Raw genomic sequence first — 25,819 nt, forward strand, 5'->3', positions numbered from 1 at the left:
AATTCTGGCTGGAGTGATTAAAAGTTTTCTTGCTGCTCAAGAGCCTTCGCAGGCTTTACTTCACACGTGAATTACCTATGTGACCTAAACCTCGGAGCTAAAATATCAGGCACTTCTTGATGGTAAATAGAAGTATCTTAAGTCATTTCTCTACTGGGGAGGTGAGGATAGTTTTACCAGCTCTGGTTCCAGCATAAACGGTGAAAGGCAATAAAGTGCAGTCGAAGGAACTGGATTCGGTGATGACAGTTATAAGAAGAAAGGTGTAAATTGGAACAACAAGAAATGGAACATAATGTGAATTCAACAGCGTTGCCACCAACCAGACAGAAAAAAATCACCTTTACTCTGTTTCATTTCAAAGGAGAGAAATGGATAAAAATGAGGTATCTCATTAAAAGAGAGGTAGCAGAAAGTTTTCACAGATTATATGGTCACAGGTGACAGCGGAGTGTCAAAGCAAACCCAGGCCATCTATGCCAAAAAGGCTTAAGGAAAAATCTAAAAGGAAGCAAACTGAACTGGATCAGACAAGTTATTTAACTCAAAAAGCATCATTTGAAAAGAAAGTTCTATCCATGTAAGGAAGATACAGAAGGCGACACAGAAAGGATCATCAGCTTTGACAAGCTACAAATAGTTTGAGAAACACCTTGCGAAAAACTACCAGGACTAATAAAAACTAAATCTACCAAGACTAACAAAAACTACTGAAAATGAAAAAGAGGTATACAGTGGCTTTCCTATTAAAAAAAAAAAATCCAGAACTCTTCAGCTCAGAAAAGATTGCAGATGTCTAGAAGAATCATGAGTGGTGTGAAGACTCGTGAGGTGACAACTGTTCATCACTTCTGACAGAAGCAGCAGGAGCAGCCAGTGCAAACAGCACACGGCAAGTTGAGAAGCAACAAAGGGAAAGACTTCTTCTCACAAGGTGGTGTTAAACCCCGTGCAGCCCGCTGTGACTGCTGGGAGTTTGCGTTGAAAATCTACAAATACCCAAATGTATCAAGACATGCAAAGCCTGAAGGAGGTATCAAAGCTCTCTGGGTTGTAAATAAGAATCATCTGGGGATTGTATCACTACATACTTGTCCTGTTTTATGCTCTTCCTCAGACGTTTATTACTGGTTGCTGAAAATGACACAGCAGACAATGGGCTAGACAGATCTTGGTGTGACCCAATATAACTGTTTATTTTTTATGGCTATGTAGTTTCAGGTGTTCCCAACAAACTTTAATGTAGCTACAAAAGGAAGCATTGGCCACTAAATCATGACTAAGTTTAGTTGATCAGATCTCCTTGCTTTGCTCATCTGCATACTGAAGTTTGGTGGCTTGGCCAATACAGCTAGGTATGATTAATTACACATTTAGCTAAATATTTTCAGTGTGTCTCAAATTTTCTGTACAATCATCTGACCTTAATGATCTAGATCAAAAAGCATCATTAGTCCTGGTGAGGCCTGACGCAACGCAGCCAACAGCAGGCTTCAGTTGCCCCTCTGACCATGTGCCCACAGCGCTGTGGAACTGACAGCCTAGGTCACGTTAAACAGGCAAAAATGATAGATCATAGGATTTGGCCAAATCCAACAAAACTGTTGGCATCTGTTACTCCTCCCAATCCAGTCTGAAAAAGACCTTTCAAGAGTAAGATAGTGAGAATTGCAGAGTAATTAACCACAACAAGGTAACACCCATACTCATCCTGGCATTTTAATTTCATCTTACTCCTATTAATTTATTAGTTAAACTAAACCAGTATTTTGAAAATTAGTCTAAATTCTGGTTCTTAAGTTGTTTCGGGGGTTTTTTTATGGATTGGAAATAAAGTATAGCAGTAAGACCGCTAAAAAGTCAATGATACTTTGAAGAAAAATGCACTCATTACTATCATGACAGCTACACTATGGGGTCTCTAATTATTAGCAAAGATGAAAGAACAGAAACCCTTGTAAGATACACAGTCAGGGCAGCGCAGCTAACGCAGCTGGCTGCGCCAACTATGGGAGTGCTCTAGAAAAAAATGACGGCAGAGAAACTGGGGGGCTTACTAGAAGTAAAATCCTAGTAAGATTAGTTACTTTTTCTTCAATGTTCTCTAAACTTGAGAGGGGATATTTTTTAGGTCCTCTCACCATGCAGGACTGCATTGTCAGAATGGAAGAGCTGTAGGGTAAGGGCACGTTGCCTGCAATACTGATTAGAGCAGAACCAGAAATTTTAATTTCTTTTTCCAGACATCCTGCAGAGTCCTGAATTTCTGTGCTAGGACTTAAATTTTCTAGAGGCCAAAGCGATTCACCTTTGCTAGTTCCCCTGAACTGCTAACAACATTAAAACAAACAAACAAATCCTTAAAATTATGACTACGCAAATTTATAGGTGGGGATGGGATGGGTCAGTTAGTTTGTTTTTTTAAAGTTTAAGTCACACAAATTAATGCACATAAAAGAAGGAAGGGAGTTTAGTAACTTCCTTGGACACCTCGAATTTTCCAGCCTAAAATGATTAATTACATCTCTGTAGTAACAACTTCAAATATAGGCAAGTTCTCACTTGACACTGAGCTGCTGAGGGAACAGAAGCTGTTGACTGCATGCTATAGCATGGTGTGCTCAGAAGCAGCTCTCTCTATAAAAATTGATATACTTATTTAAAATAAGGAATCACACAACATTTTGAACAGCAAGTATTCTAGTATCAGGTTGGTTTCCCTTTGTGTTTTTTGACCAGTAGTGAAGTTTTGGCCTTACAATCACATAGTACAAACCTAAAAATTTGTGCCCTACTGGTCCTCTTTGATAACACAGCAACGATTTTAAAACTCTAGCTACACATGAAGTATAATAAATCTGTGCTTAGGGCAGTTAGCCCAATTCCATTAGAATATCTGCAGTTTAACTATTCTAAACAAACTACCCAACACAGTTATTTGGGAAAGGATAATTTTATTATTTGTCCTATCATCATGAGTTTAAACAGTCATAAACTACATCATACAAAAATCTTAGTAAACATGATAAGCACTTAGGTTCTCTTCACGTACTTTCACCAAAAAACATACCCCAAAGTAAAGGCTGAACAAATTTAACGTCCTCTGTTCATGTCATAGTCTTTAGATATAATTTAAACCAAGCAGTTGGTATGCATGGCTATTTGAAGGTGAATGTCCATTTACACAAGAAAACTGGAGCGGACTGTATTCTGGAAGTGGAATGCACGTAGTTTGAATGCTAAAACCTACAAACCATCCTGAAGCCTAATGGGGCAAAGGGTGGGGTAGTCATCTTCATTTTTTCTCTGGAGGTTCATGTTTTACCCAGTCCTCAAAGCCACCAGAATATTGCTGAACTCTGAAAATATGCAGAAGATACAATGTTAAGAAGGACTCTCCTGGAAAAAGGTATCTAAGAGGACATGGCAAAAAAACCCAACGCAAACCAACCAAACAAACAAAAATCAGAGGAAAAAACCCACACAGAAATTCTCTGCAATCAAATACACTTGTACCTAGCTTCAATGAGCCAGATCAACATTCCTTGTACTCTAATACTGCCTGCTTCCATGCAGTGTGTTCTGTAACTCTTTTCTTCCAAATGACACAATGCTGGAGATCAAACATCAAGCAAGTAGTAGCAGCTGGATCAACGAAACAGCTTGCCACTTCTTTTTTTTAAAAAGACAGAACGACTCACTGTGGTGGGAGATTTACATGGTATTACGTCTAATACTTCAGATGTCATCAAATAAACGCAGCACACTGATCTTTACTTCCTTGCAAACCTACATGCTCTATAGATCTGACATAAGCCTGCACAAAACTAAACTCTGGAAAACAAAACCTCACCATGCAAAACAATACTGACTCCTTCAATTAGGCAGCATGAAAAACAGGTAATGGAGGATATTTTGCACTTATTAAAACAATATATTTATAAAACAAGAATGTGGTTCCATACTTTTGCCTAGAATTAGCAGAGATATTCCAGTTCATGAATTGCAGTTCAGCGAAAACATGAGCAAACAAACAATTTTTACAATTCTACTTGCAGTCGCCAAGCCACCGAGGCACCTTCTGGCACGAGTGTAACAACTCTACCAGTAAAATGCTGCTTTTGCTTTCTCTCTATCAATCTCTTTGTATTTTTAGCTATTGCCTTCGCTGCTTTACTCCTGGCAAACAATCCAATGCCTTGCTGAAAGTGAAGGTTTACTTTGTCAACAGTGAACTGTACAGGTAGAACTGCAATTTAACAAAGGGTGTGGTTTCATAAACTATTTAATCTAAGGTTGTACTTCTACCAAAGTGAGCCGTTCCCCACCCTGCCAATCATCCTGCGTCTCAGGACTAGTGCTCATGAAGCTGTATAAGGAGGCAAGGTCTCAGCAGAAGGACCCTTCAGTGGCAGCACGGTCTTGCAGCAGATTGCGTCACCTGCGGCACATGCGCAGGGCTGCTGAGGGGTTGTTTCACAGGGCAATACACCTTACTTTGCTGGAACACCCAACGGCGTCTTTCAAAGTACAGTGGAGACAAGAGGAGGCGTCTAACTCAAATACCAGTCATTTCGTTCATATTTCACATTTAAATTTTTACCCTTGCCCACAAGAAGCTGAGTACGAGTTCTGCTTTGCGGGGGGGGAAGGCGCATTAATCCCATCCTTACACACACAAGTCATACCTGCTGAAACCCAAGGACGTGGCAAAACCGAGCGCTTGTTTACTTCTTTTTCCTGCCAAACAGGAGAAAACCACAGGGTCTGACTTGGACGGCATCTTTTGATTGTACTGCTCCTTGAACTCCGTTGGGTCCATTTGTAGAGCTTCCACTAATTCGCCCACTGGGGAATACAGAAAGAAAAGGTCTCATTTATACTCCATCCACAGACAGGCTTACGCTGTAAGGCTTCTAATTCCTCCAGAGGGAAAGTTTAGCCTCACAACGTACTAGCAGGTGCCTAGCACAGCTCCCCTTTGCTCAGTCACTGCCACTTGTCCACAGGCTCGACCATCAAGCACAGGGGAACACCCACGGCCTTAGCCGTGTTAACAACTTACGCGGTATGTTGATGGACGCTGGGATCTTTCCAAACCTGTCGATCTCCCACCTCTCCCGCACGTCTATGTGGAGGACGTTGGTCTTCTTCAAGTCTTTGAGCTCTTGGTAGGAAAGGCTCGGCGCCTCGCCGGTGCAGAGGCTGCGGCCGGCGGCCCCCGCCGCCCCGGGACCTGACAGAGAGGCGCAGCCCGTCAGCCCGGAGCAGGCCCCCGGCCTCTCGGGGCCGGCCATCGCCCCTAGTAACGCTGGAGACATTCACACCGGGCTCCTCCCGGCCGCCGGCAAACCTCACCCCGCCGCCCGCCTTCCGAGAGGCCCAGCCGCCACTCCGCCCCCCGCGTCCCCGCCTCACCGGGCGCTGCCGCCCGCCACCGGCCGCCGCTCGCCGCCCGCAGGGCCCGCGCCGCCCGCCACCAGCCCCAGCCGCCGGCCCCCATCAGCCCGCCTCCGAAGATGGCGGCCGCCCCGCCGGCGGGGGAGGAGACGGCTCCCCGGGCGGCACCGCCTTCTCCTCAGAGGCGGGGGCCCGGCGGCTCTGATCCGGCCTTGGCCCGCTCAGGGGCTCGGGAAGCACCGCCGGGGTAGCCAGGATGGGTTAAAAACCATCAGTTTGGTTTGTTTTTTTTTAACTTTCCTTGTGAATCCCTCTGATTTCTGACAATCTATGACTCGGCGTCGATAAAATATTGGCACACTCGCATGCGATGAATCCACGTCTCGGCATCGCGCGTGGCCGGCGAGGGCATCCCCCTGCGTCGGGGAAGGCCCGGGTTTCGCCAGGGCTGTACGAACCCGAGCGGCCCGGGCGGCCAAGCCGTGGGCGGCTGATTTTAGCACTGGCCTGCACCACTCTCACCCTTGCCACCGTCCCCTTGCAGCCCCGGGAGCTGTGGTCCAAGGGTAATAACCGCATCCCTACTTCCCATACGCTTTCGTTTTCCAAGCGGTCAGTCTTCCAGCCCCAAGGACTGATGGCCAAGACATGTCTTAAGTGGAGAAATGAGGGACCCTCTGTTCAACACGTTTTAAATCAGCACTCCGTATTTACCACATACCTTTGTAGATATATTACGTACCAGCGGTTCCAGTCTTTAAAGGCAGGCGCGCTGGATCTTTTCCGTTTGTGAAAGATGCATGTCAAGGAGTATGTTATTGAATCTTTACTCATGAGAGTTTTCCTTCTCAAAACGAGAACAAAATATTTCTTTGTACTGTAAAGTGTGACAAATTGAACCTGGCACATATAACTGGTTCACTAGCTGCCCTTCTGCCAGCCTCTCCATATGGCCTCCTTGACAGGCATTTGCAAATTGTCTCTTTGAAGCAGTATATCTATATATGAGTCAGTCTGATGCATTTTCCATTTTCAACAAAGTATGCGTAGAATACACTACTTCTATAAATTCCCTTTTGAAGTATAATTTACTGTATATTTTATCTACAGTAAAATAGCGACCGCAGTTACTCTCCATTTATTGCACATATCGCTATAAGGACCATAAAGCATGCAATGTGGAGCGTCAGGATACTTGTCGTATGAAATGCATATTCACATGAAGTTGCATTTTTATAAATTAATTAATGGTTTTAATTTGACCCTGGATCATACATACATACACACAAAGAGAGCACACACTAGCTTGCTTGCATAAATAGCAATGATCCACTAGCCACCGTGTGAAAGACTGAGAGTTTGAAGTCGGAGGAGATCAAGGTAGGCAAACTCCCCTGGTCAGCGAAAGGGTGGGAAGCAGCATGTTGAATTCTCCTCTTGCCTTCGTGGTGCTGTCATCCAGCACTCACTCAACCCCTCCTCATCACCTTTCTTCACCTCTACTTCTTTTCTCTCTCCATTTCTGCCCAGCCTCCCACACTCATCCTCAGTGGCGTCACTTCCCAGCTGATTACCCAGCTGCCTTCACCCTTGCACATTCTTTATCCTCATCTTCTCATTTGACTAAAGCCTTTGTTGATCGAAGAAGTGGTTCACAGATCTAGGCTTTCATCAAGTCTTACTGCCTTTCTGATTTGTTACTGCATCTTCTTTTCTGATTACCATCTGGTTTTTTTTTCCCCACAAACTTTTCAGCCTTCCCATAGTATTCTTCACCATGCTTTACTATTTCCTTTTGGCCTTTCCTCTCTGCTTTCTCTCTTCTTTCTTTCACTCCTCTGACTGCTGATGTTCTTTGTGTTTCTTTCTTCTTTGCCCTTGACCCTTCATTTTCTCTCATTACTAAACCCCAGACATGATTCAATCTCAACATTGGCTTTCTTCAGCTCTGCTTTTGCGTTGTTGAGTGCTTCTGGAGGAAAGCTGGGGACCTGGCTGATGTCTGTGACAAATCTGTTTTCCTAACATGCAACTCTAATTTATATCCCATTTTTCCCAACACAACGGGAGTCTATGCATAAAGCCTGCTGTCCTCACTCTCTGCACAGAATTCAAACCATGTCCTTTGGGAAACATTGTCTCACCTCATCTTTTCCACCTCCTTTGCTTGCCTTTCCCTTCTGCCAGTGCCCTGAGGTTCTACCTCTTCCAGGTATTTCTGTTCTCCTCTCCTGTGCTAAATGAACGTATTCCCCTTCACATCACACTATCCCCCTTTCACACATGCTCACTTTTCCTTCCTTCTCTTTAGCCTTTTAATCTAGTTATTGCTCTTGCAGTGCAATAATTCTCTAATCTCTGCTGTGTGGAGGAGGAAGGACTCGCTTCTCGATCCAGTTTGTTTCGGATTATTGTCCCATATTCCTTCTCCCTTTCCCATAGAGACCCTGTGAACGCGGTGTTCACAACCCACGTCTGGGGCTCCCCTGTTACACGGTCTGCAGTCTGCCCGCAGATCTTTGTGCTCAGTTGCCACCACCGTCACTGAAGTGCCTAGAGAATTCCTCCCTCCTAAATCAAATCCCGCTTAATCTGTCAACCTCTTTCAACAACACTCTTCTTGACATCTTGTCTTTGCTTGGCCCCATGACTTCTACATGCTTCTCTAACCACTCCTTCAGCCCGTTTGTCAGCAGATCCACTACAGGGTCTCCATCCTCGGTTTCTGAGGGGTGCCACAGCAACTTCACACCTTCCCCCTTTTTCCTCTATGCCTTATCACTGGATAATCTTATTCCAATAAAACTACTACCTCTCAGTCCTTAATTCAGATTCGCCTTCTGACCAAATAAAGCCCCTAGTCACACGCTGAGTTTAATCGCAATCCCGGTTTCTACTAGCCCTTCCCTCGAGTACCAGACACCCTTTACTCTGCCTGTCCCTCATCCGGGATGCGGCCTTTGGCTCTGATCTCCCTCCAGTCCCTCCCACGGTGGCTGCCTTGACAATCTACCCAGGGCCCAGACCCTTCTGCATGGCCTGCGGGTACGACCACCCACAGCCCTGCAGGCAGGCAAACCGGTTAGCTCGCTCCCCACGTGCACAAGTCCAGCGCGGTAGCTCCAGGCCTTTCAGCAAGACCCCCCCAAATTCAGACGCGGAGGTAAGCCCATCACGTCCCCCTTCCTTTCCACCCCCTCCCCTTCTTTGCCTTTCGCTTCCGAGGCGCCCCGCAGCCAGCCCTGCCGCTACCTGTTGCCTCTCAGCGGGCCCGGGTACGCTCCCGCCCAGCCGGCAGCCGCGGGCGGCCCCGCTTCCCTTCCCACCCGGCAGCCGCATCCTGCCCCCGAACCGGCACCACCCGCCCGCCACGCCGCCCGCCCCCGGCCGCCCCCTCCTTGCCAGCTCGTACGGCGCCGGGGGCAGCCGCCCCGGGGCCCGCGGGGAGCCGTCCGGGCTGAGGCTGGGGCGGGGAGCGGCGCGGCGAGGCCGGGGGCGGGCCGCGCCGGGCGGAGCGGAGCGGAGCGGCGCAGCCTTGGCTGCGGCCCAGCTTCCTCCGCCGCTTCCTGCCGCCGCGCTCGCCTGCCTGCCGCCCGCCGCTCCGTGAGTGCGGGGCGCTCGGGGCGGGGAGGGGGGAGGCCGCCGGCCCAGCTCGGGGGCGCCGTGGCCGCGGCGGGCTCCTCCTGTGGAGCCGGGGGACGGCGGAGCCTCGGCGCCGACGCGCGGCGGCGGCCTCGGCTGCAGGGCCGGGCCCGGCCGGGCCGGACCGGGCCGATCCGCCCCGCCATGGCGGTGGCCGGGCCCGCGGCCTGCGGAGCCGCGTCCCGGGGGGCGCCGCGCAGGTGCGGCCGGGTGGGGCGTTTGTGGCGGGCTGGGGGGGGGGCAGTGCCCCGCCGTGGGCCCGGGCCGGGCGGGCCGCCCTCCCCGCTGCCGGGGGCGCCCGGGGCAGCCCCGGCCGGCGCCTCTCCCGCCACGGTGCGAACCGGTGTTCAGCCGAGGAGGGCTCGTGTGGGCTCGCTTTGGGTCGCCGGCGGCGAGCTGCTGGTGCCGAGCGTCCGCTCTCGGTCTAAAGTAGGTGAACCCTACCGTGACATGGAGACAGCAGCACCGGGCCGTCTCCGTGACCTGCAGTAAGTTTCTCGGTCTGTTAAATTGGAGAGAGTCGGTAGCATCGCCGGTGGTCGGGTTTAAACGTAAGCTCCGTTCGCTTTGCATTAGGCAAGTTAGCAAGCGAGCGCAGTTATAAAATGGTCTTACGGCTCTGTGCCGGGAGGCCGGGGCGGTTATTTCTGCCCCGCTCTGACGGGGCGGCCTGTGGCGGCCTGCTGGTGCCCCCGCCGGCCCGCTGCCGCGGCTGCCTGGCCGGTGATGAGGCGACAGCCTCTCAGGTAATCGTAGACGTGGTATTTTGGACCCATAACTGCAACTCTGCACGTTGTGCTTGAGTTAATGTTTTGATTCCCTGATTCCTGGAATTTTTTTAGAACCTCATTCGGCCTCTTACTGTTGATGGCCTTTAGCTTAGGACTTCGTCCTGCTCTTGCTACTCACACGGTTAAACAGGATACGCATGACGGCATATTAAACGCAGATGCACAAGAATAAAGTAAGACGTCAAGAACGTAGAGGCGGATGGCAGTAACTCCAGGTGTGGCACTGTATTCTTGTTGCGTGTTGTCTTTACCTACAAGTATTTCCCAATTCCATTAAATAATCCTCTCATACAAGCGTATAAAGCAGAGTCATGCTTAAAGGATTCTTTCCGCTCTCATTTTCCAGCTTTTTAAATGGAAGCATAATAGTGGCATGAACGTGTGCCAGACTGATAACGGAATATGCCTTTGTGAAATCGCTTTGCAGTTTACTACGGTTGTTAACATTTTGTCAGATTTCTTCATGAAATATTGAAGAACTGGTGCTCTGTAGTTTTGTTTCTGTGAAATTTGCAGAAATGCAGCTAGCGTCTCACGGGTCCTGCTGTGAGCATCAATCGTAGATCAAGGACAAGTTGTTCCACTTTAGACGTGTCATCAAAACAAACTGGGGCAGTTTGTGTGGAGGAAGAAAATGGAATGAAATTTTTTGCTCTCGGCAGCAAGACTTTGACTTTCAAAGAGCTCAAACTAGTCTTCGGTAGTCATTTATGGTTTTATCTGTTTTACCCCCATTAATTAGCTGACTCCCACAACACCCTTCCAGAGCAGATGGAAAGTTATGCATAGCCGTTGTCTTCCTTCATCTGCTCCGACTCAGCCCTTTAGGCAGGGGTACAGCGTGAGTCTCAGCTTAACATGTTATCTTGTGTGGGCTTCAGTCTGCTATCTCGCACACTGTGCTGCAACCACAGTTCCTTTTCATTACTTGCTATTACTTTACTATTTCTTCTGTCTTTTTTTTTGAGGTTTCACAGAATTAGTGTTTCTCCAAAGGTTCATCCTTTGCTCATGTTGCCCTTTATTTTCTCTTATGACATCTTGAACCACTTTTTTCCCAGTTTTTGTCCACAGGGTTATCCTGCCAAGATACTGTGAGTTCACTGGTAGTTCTCCAGCTGTTTCAGTTGCTACGCCCTCACGTTTTCTGTGATGATGGGACTGTTTACATCAGTGTTCATATCACACCAGTGCATAGTCTGTTAGCTCTGTCATCTGACTGCCTTTTCACATACAAAGTGTTCACTTGCAGGCCAACGCCATTAGTTATAAGCCATGGCTCTTTTTATGGTACTTAGGTGTTTTGCTTTTTAAAGGATATCCATGAACGTGTAGGAAAACCCATGTTAGACCATCCACCCAGATGTTTTTTCCTCTTGGTACGTTCATATGTTTTTTAAATACATTTAAGGTGGGATAGAGAGCATAAGGAACAGTTACAGTTTGCTTTATGAGTTTGGATATTGACAGGGATCCCTGAAATTTTCCATAAGACACTAGCAAAGCATTTGCTATAAGATACTACCAAAAATATGTAATCAAAATACTTCTCCTTTTGCCACTCAATCCTTTTATTTACTTTAGTCATAAACCCAGTTACAGAGTCTTTTCATTCTTGTTTCTGGACACATCTGGTTTCCGTTAATCCTTAGGAGTAATTTTTCTGTGGCAGGCAGGTTTCACTAGGAAATCTGCGGGAGATTGTGTAGGATGCAAACATGAACATTGACAGACCATGTTTAGCATGGCCGGCTGGATAAAAAGGATTAATAAAAGTGAGAAATGCTATGGGATTTTTACTGTCACTTGCAAAGTTCTATCTAGTGGTCTGAAGGCTCCGTCTTACCCCTAGCACAAAAAGTACATCAGTGTCTCAACCCTTTTAGGACTGTAATATAATGTCAGGATTGGCGTTTGTGCTCCAGTGACGGTGTAGGATGTGTGATGTGCCTTTGGGCTAGGAAATCTTGGAGATGACACTTTCAGAATTTCCGATGACATTTTCCAGGGGAAGAAGTGTTGCTGCCACTACCAGTCAGCAGTTCTGGTCCTTTTACTGCTCTAGCAGGCAGCAGGGGCTTGTTTGCCGCAAAGGTTTCGGTGGCTGTCAGAGCGCTGAGCTTCTTGGCCCGCTGATGGGTGACACTGCCCGGTTGCTAACCGTGATGGATGCGGTTCTTGCTCTGATTGGGTGACATTTGATCTAGAGGCGAGCAAGCCAAAATGCCACAGGTAACGCTCGGAACAGACGTCCAAAATATATCAACTTGCAGCTTACATCAAAACATGTAGCAATTCTGCAAAGGATCTGGCATTACTGACCTGTACAAGGCTCTTCTTTTTGTACTCTTGCAGTTACGTGGAAGCTCTTAAAGCCCCTTCACAAATGGGCTACAGAGCATCTTGGCCTTTGGACTTAATCTGCACATCTGTGCTGTTCCTCAGCCCCTTGCTTTGGTGGTAGGCTGCGGTCGACAGCTGGGCAGTTCTGTTAAGTTATGTGAAAGTGATAATTTTTGAAATGCTGTATTCAGTGTGCTATGCCTTTTTGGTATGATGCAGATTTTTTTTTCTATTAGCAACATAAAATCATATCATTTTAATTGGAGAGTTTGACTGTAAGTGGTGAGATGGTTGGTATTTAGGATACCTCAGATGAATTGAGGGGTTGAAGTAAATGTATTTGTCCCAGCTACTTTGAATTCAGATGCTCACTGATGGAATAATTAACAATACTGGTTTCACAGTTAATGGCCAGTCCTACTGGGAGAGTTTTACCTCTATCCAGAATAGTACCTAGAGACTGTCTGTAGACTCATTTGGCTATATTTCATAGGGTGAGTATGCTTAGATAAGCTAATGGTTATTACACAGTTTATATCTTGTTTGCATTCTAGTAATGCAAGTGTAATCCTCCTGTAATTCATGAATCAGGAAAAATGTTGTAATAGGTATTATACAGATAAGAAGAAAAATGTGGCACTTGCCTGAAAAAGCTGGCACCCTGATTATAAGAGGAGGGGAAAGTGGATCTCGGAAGATGGAATGGAAGCGGTGATGTGGTAGTAGTCAGTATGGCGGGTTATTCCTCTAACACACTGATGATCTGGTTCAGGTTTCTTATAAGCATCATAGCGAAGGTACAGCATGGGAAGACTCACTAAGGTGGCACATTTAAAAATGTAGCAAGTGAGCTGTAGACATTGTAGGAAGAGAGACTCAACCTCTAAGTAAGGAGTGGAAGATGATAAGACGGGAATACGTTTTGGGGAGTCTAGACAGTGGAGACGTAGTTTGCTTCTCCACCTCTCTTGCATAAAGATGCTGTGAAGTGGAATGACCTGTTTGGCTTTTTTGTTTGTTTGTTTGTTTTTTCTTTTCCAAAAGAAAAGTGAATTGTAGTTCACACTAGCCTTGTATCTTTTATTGGTCCTGGCTCTACTGAGTTCCACTAAAATACAAAATTTAAAAAAATAACAATTATTTATTTTAGGAACTGCATCCAGCTCTTTTTAGTTTCTAAATATATACTTTATGAAGAGGGTACATTTCTAAATATAGAAATATTAATGCTGTTAAATATAGACTATTTCAGGCATACCTTACATTTAAAATAATCTAGGCGTACCTTAGATTTAACTTAGCAATTTTAACGCGTTGATTTTTGGCACTTTGTCAAATTTGATGCTTTTAAAATTAGATAGGCAGATCATTCTGCTGCTTTTGAAGTGGTTTGTTCTTTCTAGAAAGGTGGAAGCGAGCAGTTGTAATGAGGAGCTTTTGATCTTAATCAGCTTTTTGTAGGCAGACTGCCATTAGGAGTCTTTTAAGAAGTAAAAAGTAGACTGAGAATAGCAAGCGATGACAACATTTCAAACTCTTGTATGCTGAGCTCAAAGAATCTGAACATGTTTGGCAAGGACTAGTTCTTAGCTTTGTATGAAATGATTGCTTAAAAGGAAGAGATGTAGCTCTTTTCTGTTTTTTTTTTTTCCCCCCATGAAACTGCATCATTTCTACTTAAAATTTTTACTGTGTGCCAAATAGAGATCAGGGTGGAGCTAACATACCCTCTGAACTCAGCTTTTTCTACCACAAAAATTAGGGTTTTTTTGTCAGATTCATTAGTCGAGTATCATTTGCACTGTGACTTGATTTTGTGTATATGAAATGAAAAACTTGCCGTGTTTGTTTTTCCATCACAAAAAGAAACTTCCAAGCAAGGATTCATGGAGACTTCTTTCTGCATGGGGAAAGAGGGAGAGTCTGTCTCCTTTAGGACACTCTACGGTTGATGGCTGTAGCCGCAAGTTACTCATTGAGCATACTAAAAAAATAGGAGAATGGGTTGGAAAGAGGCAAATCACGGGAATATTGCCACGGTTTTTTCATCTTCAGTGTATCAAGTTCATTTTGTGTAAGTTGTTAATTTCTCCTCTGCCTGCTTGTCCTGAATGGCTTGTGCCTATGGTCAACAGACATTTAGAGAATTTCTCTCTTGCTTTTTTCTTATCTTTATTTTATGGTTTCTTGGGTCTATGTTTGTTCAGGGTTTTCATTCCAATAAAATCTCAATCTTCTATTTCCCATAAACTGAAGTATTTTTGAGAAGTAATTTCTCAAGCACCTTAGGTTTCTTCCTCGTTTATCTCAATTACATATAATAATCAAATTCCTGGCGTAAACATTTTCATTTTGAAATGTTGATCATGTTTTTAATTGTTAAATGGAATCTTTTACTTGTAATGTTTTCTGTCCCCAAATATACTGGAAAAGGGCAGAGAGTACTGCATATATACTGTGCTACTGGCATTGTAGATGCTTGCTGAGTAGTCTGTTGCTCTCACCCTTTTAGCCCACTTACATGCTTTTCAAAATGAGGCACAAATCCCAGCTGGCTAGGTCCTTGATATGCTGTGGCTTTTCCAGGAGCTCACAGGTCAGTAAACATTGTCTGATGGAAGCCTGTCTATATGTGTGTTCATGAAAACTGATTAATCTAATGGTCCATGTTATCTTTTGTTCTGCCTGCTCTTACTGAAAGAAGACTGAAAAGTCTCCGGGTTGCTCGGTGGGTTCCCAAACCTGCAGTGTGAACACCGGCTTCTTATGCCAGTGTTCATTTCTAATGCCGTGTTGATTACGTCGGGCTAGAAATGCCACGTTTTCAGTTCTTGTGGGTACCAGCTGACACTGTCTTTTCCACGTGTCCTGAAGGACCCTAGAGAGTGGGTTGAGCGGTGGGCTGTGCGTGCCCCGATCTGGGTCATATCACCTGGCCTGTGGGCCCCGGGATTTCACAGGTGGTAAAGACTTGCTTGCATTTCAGCCGGTTGGGCCCATAATTGTTCTTTCATGAAGTTATCCGAACTCTCAAAATGTACTGATATGAACATGACTTTCATGTGGATGAAATCTGTGGTTTGGACAGTCTTACATAATCTGTCCAAAGAGATAAAAATTGTTATGCTGAAATGAACTCATACATCATTTATGTCAATGTTGAATAACCTAAACACAACTACGTTCCTTTAGGGAGAACATTTTTGCTGTCTTTGCTATTGACTCTTTACATAATTTAGTGTAAAATCATGAGTTTTCTAACAGTAGCTGTGTTGGCCTTACTGTTTCATGAATGTCTCAATGAATCTTGTGCTCAGTTAAGTGGCAGTGCGACAAGTGGCGATGGGTAGTTTCACATGAACCTTGGATATATATAAGATGCCAAAGCAGAAATACAGAGTTGAAGTTGTTTGGGTCTGAAGCACCTTTTCCTCTTCTAGGGATGCTGTGATGTGTGGCTGTTGATGTACATTAGGCAAGCTAAAATTTGTTGAATATAAATAGTCAAGAGCTGGAATATTTAGATCTTTCTTACCGTATGAATGAAGTGCGAACCTAGAAAATCAGCAAAGATTAATTCAGTGGCATTGTTCACTTGCATGTTTAAGCATTTGAAGCTTTATGCCCTTAAGTACAGGAAATTTTGGAATCTATAATTCAAGAAGGCCGGGGTATAAACTGATTGCTATCTAAATGTAGTATTCTGAAAAAAATGAAGTGCATTTTCAAAGGTTGAAGAAACATGAAGCCGTTGATGCAAGGAAGCAGAGAGTAAAGCTTTTTTTCGTACACTACAGAAATTTGACTTGTCCAAAGTAAATCTCTAATTGATACGTTCATGCAGAAAACCTCCAGCACTAACAGTATGCGTGGCAGATGCAGAGATATCTGTCCAGATCTATAGGAACCTGGAACAGGAGCTCTGAGGTATGGGTTGCCTGCCTTGCTTTAGTGAGGTTGTTCAGATACCAGTGGTGGTGGTGCTCTAGTATCGATACTGATGACTGTTCTGATGATTGGCTTAATGGATAGGAAAGGAGAGGGAATACTGAGTTCAATATACAGGTCAATTCCTGTGTCTCTCAGAGCTTCAGTAGTACAGAGGTCTAAATGCACATACAGAGAAGATTTAAAAACTTAGGTAGACAAATTTTTTAAGCTTTGGCAAACTTATCTACTTGAGCCATAGCAAGAATATATCTTTTGCTATTCCCAAATGTAGGGCATTTTAGAGGTTTCCGATACATAAATGAGGTAGCACAGTTGAAAATGTTTGGTACTGGTGGCTCAGGTGACATTATTAACTTGTACGTGGTACACAAGACGACATAATTTTTCTAAACAGAATGGCTCACAGATTTGGAATGTATGTATATTTGACTACCTTATATTCATATGCTTTCTATATGAAAACATAGATTTGTTTTTATGAAGCACATCGTTAAAAGACAACCTGTAAACTAGGCCTCAGATGCTGTTTGTGTGATGCAGAGCTACACTCCTTCAGTGAATTCACATTTGGATTTTGATTAAATGACCAGTGTGCTGAAATCTCTCAGGATTTTTTTTTAAGTTTAGCAGCAAATATTTATCCTTCAATTCTGTTCCTCATAGGACTCCTTGATTAATGACCCAGATTTCCTATGAGAGACTTCATCTGTATGGATTCTCTGATGTTTAATATAGAGGGGTCAGCTCACGCTCCAGTCTGTCCTCACTCATAGGAGAGGACACTTTCATGAGATTTGGAATACTTTTGTATTTTATTAAAGTGTTTGAAATTGCTCAAAAGCTTTTAGGGAATGTGGAAGGCTAAATGGTGACAGAAACCTTTCCTAATGGAGCTTTGTTAAGGAAGAGAAGGTTTTATTTTAATGAAGTTTTTCTGGTAAGGTATGGCTGGAGCTCTGTAGTAGTTTACAATAACAAAAGTAAGGAAAATCTTGGTATCTCAAATATTTACACTGCTGCCTGGAAGTGTGTGTCCCCTGTAGCTACCGATGCAATTTATAATGTCATGTAATGTAACTAACTGATCATGCAGCATTCCTAAGAGTTCATTCCTGACACATTCATACTCCTTGTTACACAATAGCTGACATTAATCAAAGCCTAAGACTGCGTTCGTAAGGTTTGAATGTGTGATTTGATCTCATGCTTTTAGAGTTCAAACTCACTACAGCTGATGAAGCATTTAGACAATAAAGCAACACTTGTTTCTCTTTCCGAGTAGGTAACAGATGCGGGTGAAAGATCCATCAAGAGCCAACCCTGAGAAACCAAAGAGAAGCAAAAGGCCTAACAGGCCACAGGATGAAGACTCTTCAGATGATATTTCAGGTAAATACATTAGGTGATGTTTGGCCCTGAGGTTGAGGGCTAATAACTTCCATGTTGACTGATGAAAACCACAAATCAGCGGTACCATGAAATACTTTTCTTGTTTGAATTTATAGCAGAAATATCCCCAGTTAGGTGTTTATGACATGATCTATTGTTATACCATGTTACTGCCCTGAAGGGCTGGAGAGTTGGTTGATCTTTAATGACAACCTCTTCAGAGCAGGAGAACGGTTCTTCCCAGTCCGTGGAAGGTCAAGCACGTGTGGCAGGAGGTTGCTTGGCTGAATGGGAAGCTTCTGACTGAGCTCAGAGGCAAAAGAAAGGGCAGAGAGGGTGGAGGCAGGTTTGGGCTGCCCTTGCAGGGGCCCTGGCTGTGCAGGGATGGGACTAGGTAAGCCAGCCTCAGTTAGAGTTGAATCTAATGAGGGGTGTGAAGAGTAAGATGGGCTTTTATTGGTACTGTGACAGTAAAATGAAGGCTAAGACAAGTGCAAACCTGCTGCTTAAGGGGCCAGAGGACCTAGGGACATGGGACATGGGAAAAGGCTGGGGAACTCAATCCTTCCTTTGTCTCTGCCTTCGCATGTGAGCTCTGCATTCAGTCCTTCCTGGTCTCTGAGCCTAGTGGCAGAATTTGGGATTTAAGCATTGTCCAGAGTAGGAGATTGAGAGCTGTTAAGCAAACTGGGCGTGCCCAAGTCCATGAGATCAGATGGAATGCATCTGAAGGTGCTGAGAGAGCTGGGTGATGTCATTGTGAGGCTATGCTCTGTTATCTTCATGACAACAAATTGAGGAGACCAGTTGATGCACTGGAGGGTAGGTCTGCCATTCAGAGTGACCTAGACTGGCTGGAGAAATGGGCTGGCAGAAACTTCACAGAGTTCAACAAAGGCAAGTGGAGAGTTTGGCACCTGGGCCAAAATAACCACATGCAATTACAAGGTGGGAATCAATGGCTTGAAAGCAGCTTTGCAGAAAAGGTTCTGGGGGTCCTAGTGCACACGCTGAAAACAGCAAGCCGTGTGGCTTGTGCCTACTGTATGCTAGACTGTATTAACTAGAGTGCAGGTTGAGGTATGTGATTCTTCCCATCTTTTTAGCACTTGTGAGACTTCCTCTGGAGTACTGTGTCCAGTTGTGGGCTCCTTGTTACAAGAAAGACATTGACTTATCAGATTGAGTCCAGCAGCAGGTCACCCCCTCCACATGGTTAAGGGGATGGAGAACATGATGTGTGAAGAGGGGCTGAAGGGAATGGATTTGTTTAGCCAAAGGAGTGGAAGTATAGTTTCTTTCTTTGACTGGCTGATAGGTAGAGAAGGCAGAGCCAGACTCTTCTAGGAGGTCCACAATGAAAGGACTAAAGGCAACAGACAAAAGTTAGGGCAAGGAGAATTTGTCTAGGTATGAGGAAATTTATTTTATTTTCACCATGAGGATGGTCAAACAGAAAGCCGATTTTCTAGTGAGGTGGTAAAACTTCTGTCCTTGAATATATTCAACACTCAGCTGAACGAAGCTGTCAGCAACCAGCTCTAAATTTGTATTTGACCCTGCTTTGAATGAGGGTTTGGACAAGATGGCCTTCAGAGGTCCCTTCAAACCTAGGTTATTCTGTGATATTATAGTGGAATTTGTACATAAATATAACAGAGAAGAACAGTGGTTGATATTCATGTTCAGAATGGGCAGTTGTATTAAGGATGCACGGGTATTTAGAAATCTGTCTTTATGAATGGGAAAGGAGGTCAACTGCCTGTGTTGCTATATGCAAAAACAGATTTATGTAGTATTTTCGGTTGACACATCCCCCCCCGCCCGAACAAGGAAAGGAATTTTGTACAAAAGTAGTCCTTGTACTTTTGTACAAAATAGTTTATCTGTTTTTAAGAGGTGGTATTTATTGACTTGAAAAGGTTTTTCATTATAGAAAGACTGAAATAGATCCTTTGTAAAATTCAGTACATGGGGAGCAGCTGGCTGATTTTTCCTGTTTTAGTTCTTTCCCATTTTTTTTCCTAATGCTGAATTCATTGAGGACTCTGCTCCTTTAGTATAGACACGCTCCCTTTCATAGCTATTATTTTTAATGGATGAAAGTGAGTATGTGTCATTTTCTTTAGGCTTAACCTGCCAGCACGTGAGCCAAGCAGTGGATGTGCATCATGTGAAGAGAGCGGTGGCTCAGAGCGTTTGGTCAATATGTGCAGAATGTCTGAAGGAGAGGCGGATGAGTGATGGTGAGCCCGTGGCACCTTCGGACATATGGCTGTGTCTCAAATGTGGCTCTCAGGTAAGCATACGTTGGAAATTTACGGAGGTGGATAGGCCCTGGTTTTCTAAAGGATATGACCAGTCTAGATTCTTGTCTGTTTGGTGTCTCATTACCTTCAGTGGAACAGTGTAATGTAAGCACTTAGTTGTAAGAGACCATGCTTCAGCTTCTTCAGTGGAGTGGGATGTGGCCTTATGTTCTTGTCTGGTTTTCAGCAGTGGTTTGGGTTAGCTTTATGTGTTATGGTGCGGTTCAGCATCACAAGCAGTAAGTGATGCTCCTGCCTTTTTTCTTGTCTTCATCTGCATGCTCTTGCCACTTATGGAGGATTGGCTTCAGGAACTGTGTCGGTGCAAAATGCATCTGTTCAGCTGGCTCATCTGGCAGAAGATCCCGCAAATACAAATGAATGAAAAAAATGGATATGTATATTGCTGAATCAACTTATACTATGGACACTCAGTTGCTAGATGTGCTTGAAACCAGGGAGAAAGGACTGTGCAGGAGTGACAATGCTGCTTTTTGTGGCAGCTAGCCATTAGATTGGATCAGTTATAATGTCAAATCGCAGCCTCAGAGTTTAAAATGGCAGGTCTTGACCCCAAGGGCTTGCGCAGATTTCTCTTGTGTGAGTGAAGTAAAGCCTGATACAAAAAAATTCAGTTTACAGGCACTGCCATGCTTGGTTCAGCTAATAGTTGCCTGAACAAAGGATTTCACCATTTTCTTAGACTTTTGGTAGGTCTTGCTATAGTAGGGACAGAAGCCAGCTTCTACCAGTATTTGAACAGATTTAATTTTGCAAAGAAACATGCTGTTAGCAGGCTTCAGGCAATAGTTAACTGGATCTGAGGAGGACTCATATAGCTTGTCTCTGAAAATTTGTAGTTAAGGTGGACTTTTAAAAAGAGTTAAATCTGTGTGCTTTTTCATGTTTACGTTGTTAATAGCCTCCAAAACTCATGCCTCATTCAGAAACCAGTCGTGGATCTTCTAAGTCCCACGCTGTAGATACTTGAAAAATTGCAAATGCTTTCTCTTGAAGTTGCTGTACATAAGTGGTGTGTTCTGAGTAGCTTTTTAGTACAAAACCAATTTACGTGCCTTTTGTATTTGATGTCTGGAACGCATTTGGCATTCTTGAGCAGTGAGGGTTACCTATGCTGTCCTTTCCTTGACACTTTGTGGACTAAATATGCTACGTAGTCATTTAATTCACATTTTTTTAGAGAATTCTTACTTTTGTGAATGACGTGATTTGCTGTCTATTGATACTTGTTCAATACTTATTCAAAAGCTAGGAATTATTTCTATTAAGTTAAAACAAACTTAATGATCTTCTGTACTTTTAACTGATTTTTCCAAGTAGAAAAGATGATGTTTTAGTTTTTTGTTGTCATTGATTTTCCTTTATTAGTAAAAAGAAAATGTGTTCATTTAAAAAAAACCAGTTCATTGTTATCTTTATAATACTGGATTATAAAGAATATTAAACCCTCTCAATCCTTGAAAATGCTAAATGAGTGTTTAGGGCACTATAGCTTTCTGGCTATTTTGAAAAGTAAAGAATACAGTCTTTTCCTGCTTCCCTTTTTCCTTCTTACTGTGTTGATGTTTCCGGTTTTAGGGATGTAGTAAGAACTCGGAAGGCCAGCATTCTCTGAAACACTTCCAAACAGCACGTGCAGAACCTCATTGCATTGTTATCAACCTCAGCACGTGGATCATATGGTAAGAATGAGTATGCAGGTGTTCGTGTATGCTTCGTGTATGCTACTCATAACTTAAAGCAGTGTCTTCTCATGATAAAGAATGATTCTGACAGAGAAAATGAATACTTCATATAGAGGAAAGGCAGGCTTTCTGGAGAGAAAACTAGTTTGTCCTTAGGACTGTCAGAGGGGTCACAAATCAATACTAAGAAGTCTGAGTCCGTTGTGTTATGCAGAGAGTTGGCTGGTTATACGAGTTATATGATAAATATGTTATATATGATTATTTGCAGGACTATAAACTGAGATTATTTAAATCTGTAAGTATCTGTCATGGTTTAACTCCAGCCAGCAACTAAGCACCGCACAGCCGCTCGCTCACTCCCCACCCGGTGGGACGGGGGAGAGAATCAGAAGAGTAAAAGTGAGAAAACTCGTGGGTTGAGATAAAGACAGTTTAATAGGCAAAGCAAAAGCTGCGCGTGCAAGCAAAGCAAAGCAAGGAATTCATTCACTACTTCCCATGGGCAGGCAGGTGTTCAGCCGTGTCCAGGAAAGCAGGGCTCCATCACGCATAACGGTTACTTGGGAAGACAAACGCCGTCACGCCGAATGTCCCCCCTTTCCTTCTTCTTCCCCCAGTTTATATACTGAGCATGACGCCATACGGTATGGCATAGCCCCTTGGCCGGTCTGGGTCAGCCCCCCTGGCTGTGCCCCCTCCCAGCTTCTTGTGCACCTGGCAGAGCATGGGAAGCTGAAAAGTCCTTGACCAGTATAAGCACTACTTAGCAACTACTTAGCAACTACTTAGCAACAACTTAGTACTACTCAGCAACAACCAAAACATCAGTGTGTTATCAATATTATTCTCATTCTAAATCCAAAATACAGCACTGTACCCGCTACTAAGAAGAAAATTAACTCTTCCCCAGCTGAAACCAGGACAGTATCACAGTGAATTGGGGCTGATCTACAGAAGAGCATATATGGGATGAGAGGATTCAATTTTATTCCTCTTTTTAGTATGAAAACTCGTAATCTAGAGCTTAAGTAATTTTGGTAAGGTTGCTAGAGAGGTTTGTCAGAGTTGGGAGGTGCATCCAGATATCCTGAATTCCAGTTTGTTTCTCCTTTTGTTTAGGTGTTATGAATGTGATGAAGAGCTGTCAACACATTGCAACAAAAAGGTTTTGGCTCAGATAGTTGACTTTCTTCAGAAACATGGTTCCAGGGCTGAACCAAGTAAGTTTGCGCAAATCGTTTTATCTGGAGACATCTGTAACGTACTGTCTCTAAAAATGAGCATTGCAGATTTTGAGTCATGTTAAATATACAGTTGAAAAATTATGTATGATGTGAGTATAATGCAGTTTGTAATTGCACAATTACTTGGGCAAGTGATGCCTGTTGAAACATAATTTCATTTTTTTTCTACAGTATGATTACATTTCAAAAATATTTTGGGCACTGTAGGACAGTTTTTCCAAATTTTGTCTTTAATGAAGAAACTTTATTGTAGACAAGATGTTACCTTAAATAAGATGCCATATAAATTAATGCACAAAAACTATATAGAAACATAAATGAATTGAATTTTCCTAGTGTGGACGTATCACATCTTAATTTTTTTCTGATTTAAATTTGTTTTCCACAGTTAATTACATCTGTTTAAGTTGATTTTCTAGTACTCTGTTGTTGGATGTAATGCTTTCTGTTCATTTATATTGTTGGGTCTTAATTGACAGTGTGCTCATTTCTATTAATAGAAAATAGTATTAAATTATTTTCTTATGTTAGGAGCCTACTGTATCTTCTCAATATATGTAACAGTAGATAAAACTTTGTATGTGTGGCCCTCAACTGTCTACTCTTGATAACGTTGATGTTATTCATCCCTACTGTAACACACTCGGCAGCATTTCTGGCTTGTGACTTAGCGAATGCGTCAGATTCCAGATCTTCTTCATGAAAACCAGCCTAAATAAACTTTTAAAACAATTAGTTGCAGTTTTTAGCAGAGATAATCAACTGGTTGGAAGTAAGAATGGAAAAGAATTGCCTTACTGAATTAGACTAGGTATTCCTCTAGCTGCATGTGCATGAAACTTACTGGTTTTAAGAGGTGTTACATAGTTTTTGAGGGGAAAAAAATGAAGGGCTGCTCAGAAATAGATATTTTATATTTTGATCTAGTCACAAGTTGTATGTTAAATTATTGACTTGTAATAAATTGATAAATTGCTACTTTTTGCATCTTTTTGCTTGGAGCAATGAAAATACAGTACGTGATTTCACTTTTGTTCACAGCTTCAGTTTCAAGTTTACGTGTAATAAATGGGTGTTGCAGCTTGCTTGCAGATGAAAATGCTGTAAGTGTTTGTTTCAGTTAATTTAATGGAAACAATTTCATTCTGGTTTTGTACTGCTGGATAAGACTTTCAGAGCGATATGACTGTGTGCTTCATGGTTTAGATTCTTAATTTGTAAATCTTCAAAATATCTAAACTTCTCAGAGTGTGGTGCTTAGAAGTTTTCTGTGAAATGTCTTAAATTAAGCAACCAAAATTCCTAACTCGGGAAAAGTAAGTTTAAATTAGGCCCAGGATTTCTTAAAAATCAGGTGTTTATAGCAGAGCAGCGCAGAATATTTTTCTGGTGTATATGTATTTGTGTTTCATTTTGATACTCTGTTTGAAAACATTTATCTTTCATTTAAGTATTTGCCCGATACAACTGGAAACTCTCTTCTATAACTGGAAACAAAATTGTATTGTTTTTGTTTAGGGTGTAAACATTTTTTTATCTTCCCACTCCCCTGCCCTGTTTTAGTTAAACCAGTTTTCCCTTCAGTTTCCAAGACCAGGCATTGAAATGAAAAACTAGCTCTAATCACGCATTTTGTGGTAGTGCACTGAGTTGGCCCTGCTTGCTTTGGTGCCTTGGAAAATGAGGTTCACGACAGCGATGTGGAAGGTAGAGCTGGGTACCAACGGTGATGTCGGGCTTGCGGTGTGTTGTGGGCAGCGCGAGGGTCCTCCTGCAAGGCGGTGGGAGGTGCAGGGCAGTTTTAAATCGGTGACGGACTGATTTCCCAGTGTCTCAGGCCACGTGTCACCGGTCTGGACGGTTACACGTCATCCTCCAAATTCATGCACGTGCCTGGCTTTGAGTGAGCGAATAGACACGCTGACGTCCTTCAGAGCTAAGGAAATCATGCGCAAGCTTTGCAGGGTGGCCGCCTCAGCAGCAAGAGGTCTCAGCACGTGGTGGTTGCTCCTGCAGGGCGGTCGTGTCTCCTGCTTCATGCCGGGAAGGGGCTAAGGCTCATGTGCAAGCCTGTTTTCACGCAAAAAACAAGTGTGTGTGTACTTCCAGTAATGTTTTAAAGGTAGAAGTCAGCAACCCTCTCCACGTGGCAGAGAGTATGGCTGTGCTGAGCAGTTTGGATGCCGTTCTTGAGAGCTCCGAGAACGTGGGCCCAAAAATGATTTGTTGGGTTTTCTTAAGTGGCAAGGAAAAGACAAAAAAGCTGTTTACCTGGCATGGCCTGTTGCCTTGGGCCACGCTGCTTGCTGGAAGAGGCTGGGGAACGGACGCGTACTGAAAAAAAAAGTGGCGTGTGTGAGAGGGAACTCCCAAGGAGGACTGGCATTCTTGTTTCACTTTGATAAATGTAACAGCAGTGCCTTTTCTGTTTTATGTCAGATACTTGGGCTGACACACTTGGTACTTCCCATAAAGAAATGTAACTTAAGTAAGATTATTTTTTTTTTTTTTTTTTAAGTTAGACTGCCTTTAAGGATTTTTTTAAAAATAAAATCTGAAATCAAAGTGTAATTCATGTTGTTGTCCAGCAAACAAAGGATACGAAGTATAACAGTGAAAACTAACTCTACTATTGACAAGCTATCTTTTATTTTTTCAAGTGTAGCATTTTATTTCATGTTACAGTGATATTTTCAGTGTAACTATCATCTTTTAAACTCTGAGTTGGCCTACATTTTTTTAATTCATTTTGTATATTCACCCATCATAAAAATAAACTAATTTTAATTAAATGAAAAATAACTTGTGAGAAACAACTAGTGTAGAACTGACAATAATTCATATTTCCCACTTAAAAACCAATTTTGTGCTTTTTTGCCATTGCTTTTCTATTTCTTCCTAAAAAAGCAGCCAAAGTGAAGACACTTAATTTTCATATCAGAATGTGGCACTGTAACAACAATTCATCTTACGTCTGGATTTCTTTCTGTTGTAACAACTGGTTGGCATGGTGCGTCATTAAAATTCAAATAGCATTGTGT

At 43.4% G+C, this 25,819-nt stretch overlaps 2 protein-coding genes across 9 annotated transcripts in view; one reads left to right on the top strand and one right to left on the bottom strand.

The window, feature by feature from the left end:
• Positions 1 to 2,971: 2,971 nt before the first annotated feature.
• On the bottom strand, positions 2,972 to 5,510 carry TSTD1 (thiosulfate sulfurtransferase like domain containing 1). The gene is made up of 4 exons (XM_082305669.1): positions 5,419 to 5,510; positions 5,066 to 5,236; positions 4,689 to 4,848; positions 2,972 to 3,359 (listed from the first exon to the last, which is right to left on the bottom strand). Exons 1-4 carry the CDS (start codon positions 5,501 to 5,503, stop codon positions 3,296 to 3,298), a joined length of 480 nt encoding a protein of 159 aa, XP_082161795.1. The 5' UTR covers positions 5,504 to 5,510; the 3' UTR covers positions 2,972 to 3,295.
• A 3,405-nt stretch (positions 5,511 to 8,915) lies between these two features.
• Positions 8,916 to 25,819, top strand: part of USP45 (ubiquitin specific peptidase 45) — a gene marked incomplete at its 3' end in the record, with an annotated part of 54,810 nt that continues 37,906 nt past the window's right edge. For 5 of the 8 annotated variants that reach the window (XR_014227579.1, XR_014227580.1, XM_082306011.1 and 2 more), the window contains exons 1-5: positions 8,916 to 9,003; positions 17,410 to 17,516; positions 19,646 to 19,815; positions 21,425 to 21,528; positions 22,654 to 22,754. Coding sequence is in view for 6 of the 8 variants with exons in the window: in XM_082306011.1 (XP_082162137.1) it covers positions 17,417 to 17,516; positions 19,646 to 19,815; positions 21,425 to 21,528; positions 22,654 to 22,754 (475 nt within the window). Of the gene's footprint in view, positions 9,004 to 9,411; positions 9,531 to 17,406; positions 17,517 to 19,645; positions 19,816 to 21,424; positions 21,529 to 22,653; positions 22,755 to 25,819 lie in introns of those variants that run through there. The other 3 variants (XM_082306012.1, XM_082306014.1, XM_082306013.1) reach the window with 3 other exon arrangements.

This window comes from Platalea leucorodia (genome assembly GCF_965183815.1).
Source record: "Platalea leucorodia genome assembly, chromosome: 3".
NCBI classification, from domain to species: domain Eukaryota; kingdom Metazoa; phylum Chordata; class Aves; order Pelecaniformes; family Threskiornithidae; genus Platalea; species Platalea leucorodia.

Excerpts from the sequence above, each read along its gene's own strand:
- TSTD1 (XM_082305669.1), bottom strand. The coding sequence starts at position 5,503 with ATGGGGGCCGGCGGCTGGGGCTGGTGGCGGGCGGCGCGGGCCCTGCGG. Across the intron at positions 4,849-5,065 it reads AGCGTCCATCAACATACCGC|TGGGCGAATTAGTGGAAGCT; the intron begins GTAAGTTGTTAA and ends TGTATTCCCCAG. Across the intron at positions 3,360-4,688 it reads ACGTCCTTGGGTTTCAGCAG|AGTTCAGCAATATTCTGGTG; the intron begins GTATGACTTGTG and ends GCATATTTTCAG.